The sequence below is a fragment of the Penaeus monodon genome, chromosome 28 (assembly GCF_015228065.2).
Source record: "Penaeus monodon isolate SGIC_2016 chromosome 28, NSTDA_Pmon_1, whole genome shotgun sequence".
NCBI lineage: Eukaryota > Metazoa > Arthropoda > Malacostraca > Decapoda > Penaeidae > Penaeus > Penaeus monodon.
Genome location: NC_051413.1, coordinates 32,421,794 through 32,425,233, shown reverse-complemented (window position 1 = coordinate 32,425,233; position 3,440 = coordinate 32,421,794). Strand labels below are relative to the sequence as shown.

The following is a 3,440-nucleotide window of genomic DNA, read 5'->3' as shown; positions in this document are numbered from 1 at the left end:
ATTGATCCAAGTCTTGGGGTTATAAAACAATACACTTCGATTTACTAAAACATCCTTTATAATTTTGTACTCCTTACAATAATTGGCAGTCGCAGGACACCTACCAAAAATTATTTATACAGTTTATTTACAGTACAACTCGCGTCCTGCCCTTTGTGGGAGACGACCAACCCACTCTGGGCTATATAAATAGTTTAATTTACTACATTATCCTTGCTCAAAGTTCCCACGTGAATAGGCCAAAGCCAATTTTTACCGTGGCCAACTTCAAACAAGGCCAATGCAACACGATTTAACCCTCGACAGGACAACCAAAATAAAAAATGAAGATATAACACTGTTCTTAGAGTTCTCAATCTAGGTTGCCTTTCTTTGTACAAGGATATAAATAAATAAATCATGTATAAATTCTTAAACAATCATCTGTTCTGAAAATGTTAGCTGTCTCCATGTGTTGTGTAAGTGAAATGCATGTGGAAGAAAATAAATAAAGACTAAAAATACTCTTACCCTAGTACTTCCAACATCCAAGCATAAAATCATTTCCCTCAGTTCTTCATCTCCCATAGTTTAAAAATTTACTACAAAAAACACCTGTACCGAAAATATCTTCAGTTGTCACAAAATGCTGGAAGATTGATCAAGATATCAATTTTGTTTACAAATTCTATTCATGATGCATAATAGATCTAATTGGTACTTCAGGTATAGGATCAAAATGCAAGGTGGCCTACTTTCAAACAGCAGACAGATGTTTCCGAGTATGAGCCCACACTAGCACCTTGCACCTGAGCCAGTGGATCCACAACAGTAAAGGGTGTCTAAATACATGAACAAGGAATTGATCACAGGGTGAGGTACTTTTGTGAACCCGATTCTTTGTTCCACCGCAGAGCTGACTTGAATGCAAGCACAATATCTCCAACATGCCTACGCTCCCTGAGCAGCAGTGGCACCGACCAGCTTCCTGAGGCCTTCTGTGCTCATGGACTTCGGTCTCTCGATGGGGAGGCCAAGAGCCCTGTCCCATACGAGTGATGAAAGGACTCCTAGGGCACGGGACACACCGAAGAGCACCGTGTAGAAGTTCATCTCAGTCATGCCATAGTACTGGAGGAGGACACCTGAGTGTGCATCAACATTGGGCCATGGGTTCTTCACTTTGCCAAGCTCAGTCAGGATCGGGGGAACGACGTTGTACAGCTTTGCAACCAACTGTGGATATTCATAATTTTTTTCAGGAAAAGTGTGTAAGTGCCAGGTGCATGCATAAAAAAAATAAGGATAAGTATTATAACTACCCCTAAGGGTATAATATTTAGTTCTTATAACCAGTTTACAAAAAATTGCAAAATCTGTTTAATAAACTACATTATTTGGTACCCAATTTGTATTGACAAAAGGTCCACAAACCTTGAAGAGTTTGTCATCTGGCAAGTGCTTAAGTGCAAATTCTCGCTGGCAGGTGTAGCGTGGATCAGTCTTGCGGAGGACAGCATGGCCATAACCTGGGACAACCTGGCCTGACTTGAGGGTCTTCCAGATAAATTCCTTCAACTGGTCCTCAGTCACGTCATCACCAATTTCGGATCGCAGCTTCGTGACCCAAAGCAGCACCTAGAAGAGTAGTTTACCATTACAGCAGGATTTCTTGTGGTCCAATCCAAGTTACACCACACTCCTTTCATTATGTACCCCACCATACAAGTTTTCCTCATCCTTACCTCCTGGTTAGCAAGGCCATGAAGAGGTCCTGCCAATCCGTTCATGCCAGCCGCGAAGGAGAGGTAGGGGTCAGAGAGGGCAGAAGCTACCAGGTGAGTGGTGTGGGCAGACACATTGCCTCCTTCATGGTCACTGAGAAAGGACATTACATGAGTAAAAGGAATGTAACTTATCTTCAGTGAAATATTTAAATCTAACCGCTCAGCTCTCATAATCTTTGCACATTCAGTCCACTTCACTAATGCAAGACTTGTTGGGGACTCGGTAACAGAGAATAGTCTGAATTGAGTTATGGCAATGAAGCCACCTCACTCATCACATTCTAAGCTAGTCACAGGACTCCCAACCAAGACTGGAGGAATCTCCACCTTCAGATTAGATGTCCAAGATGCCTTGATGACCTCCAGTCAGGGCCTTTCTGTTGTCCTGTCCCTCCTTTTGGAGGTTGCCTGCAAGAGATACATGACTCCTCTCTCAGCCTTCCAGGGTAAAATTAGTGACCCCTAGAGTGAGCTTATGCTACCTTGTCACCCACCAAGCCCACAAAAGGACCGACCTTCGCATGAGTTCTTTCTCATCATTGCTCTTATATAAGGTTAAGATACAGACAAACTTTTAGTGAAATGAAAAAGATGTAGGGATTTCAAGAATAAAATATCTTAAGCTTACATAAAAATTACCATTCTATATCCTTGGCTACAGATGGGATAAACTAAATTGCTATGAACTTGGGGGAGGGAAGGGGGGACAACTGCTTACCTATGAATGGTGAGGTATAGACGCATGAGTTCAACAAACTGAGGGTCGTCGTAGCCGAGCATGGCAGTGAAATTTGCCGACCAATCTTTTGAGGTGTCGATAGCTCCAATGCTGGTTCCATCACGGTACAGGTTGCGGTAGATTGTGGCTGCTACAGTGGGAAGCTTGGCAATCAAGTTGAGAGAGTCCTCAAAGCACAACTGGAAATGCAAGGTTTTACAGAATCTACAACATTGCTTTTGTTAAACCAAGTTAAACTAAATCTAACCGCTCAGCTCTCATAATCTTTGCACATTCAGTCCACTTCACTAATGCAAGACTTGTTGGGGACTCGGTAACAGAGAATAGTCTGAATTGAGTTATGGCAATGAAGCCACCTCACTCATCACACTTAACTAAGCTAGTCACAGGACTCCCAACCAAGACTGGAGGAATCTCCACCTTCAGATTAGTGTCCAAGATGTCCTTGATGACCTCCAGTCAGGGCCTTTCTGTTGTCCTGTCCCTCCTTTTGGAGGTTGCCCTGCAAGAGCATACATGACTCCTCTCTCAGACCTTCCCAGGGGTAAAATTAGTGACCCCTAGAGTGAGCTTATGCTACCTTGTCACCCACCAAGCCCACAAAAGGACCGACCTTCGCATGAGTTTTCTCATCATCGCTCACTGATTATTTAATTGTGCTATGCTCTTATTTGCTCTGCTCTAAATGTTATAAATGTAAAAAGTTTGCAGATCATATGACATACCTCCCAGTACTTCCCCTTGTGCACACCCTCACTGTAGCCCTTGGCAAATTTGCTCTCTGAGTTCAAGGCAGTGATGGCAGCAGAGAACTGAGCCATGGGGTGAAGGTTGGAGGGGAAATTGTTGAGCATGTTGACAATGTGGGGGGGCAAGTCAGCACGGTTGGCCCACTCCTTTGACAGCGCATCAACCTGTGGACAAGATCATACATG

The 3,440-nt window shown here is 43.4% G+C and overlaps 1 protein-coding gene across 1 annotated transcript in view; it reads right to left on the bottom strand.

Annotated features, from left to right (window-relative positions):
• LOC119591502 (probable citrate synthase 1, mitochondrial) overlaps window positions 1–3,440 on the bottom strand; it is a gene marked incomplete in the record, with an annotated part of 14,355 nt that overhangs the window by 696 nt on the left and 10,219 nt on the right. Inside the window, 5 exon segments of the mRNA XM_037940251.1 lie at window positions 3–1,215; window positions 1,414–1,617; window positions 1,725–1,857; window positions 2,485–2,684; window positions 3,231–3,419. Coding sequence (XP_037796179.1) covers window positions 931–1,215; window positions 1,414–1,617; window positions 1,725–1,857; window positions 2,485–2,684; window positions 3,231–3,419 — 1,011 coding nt within the window.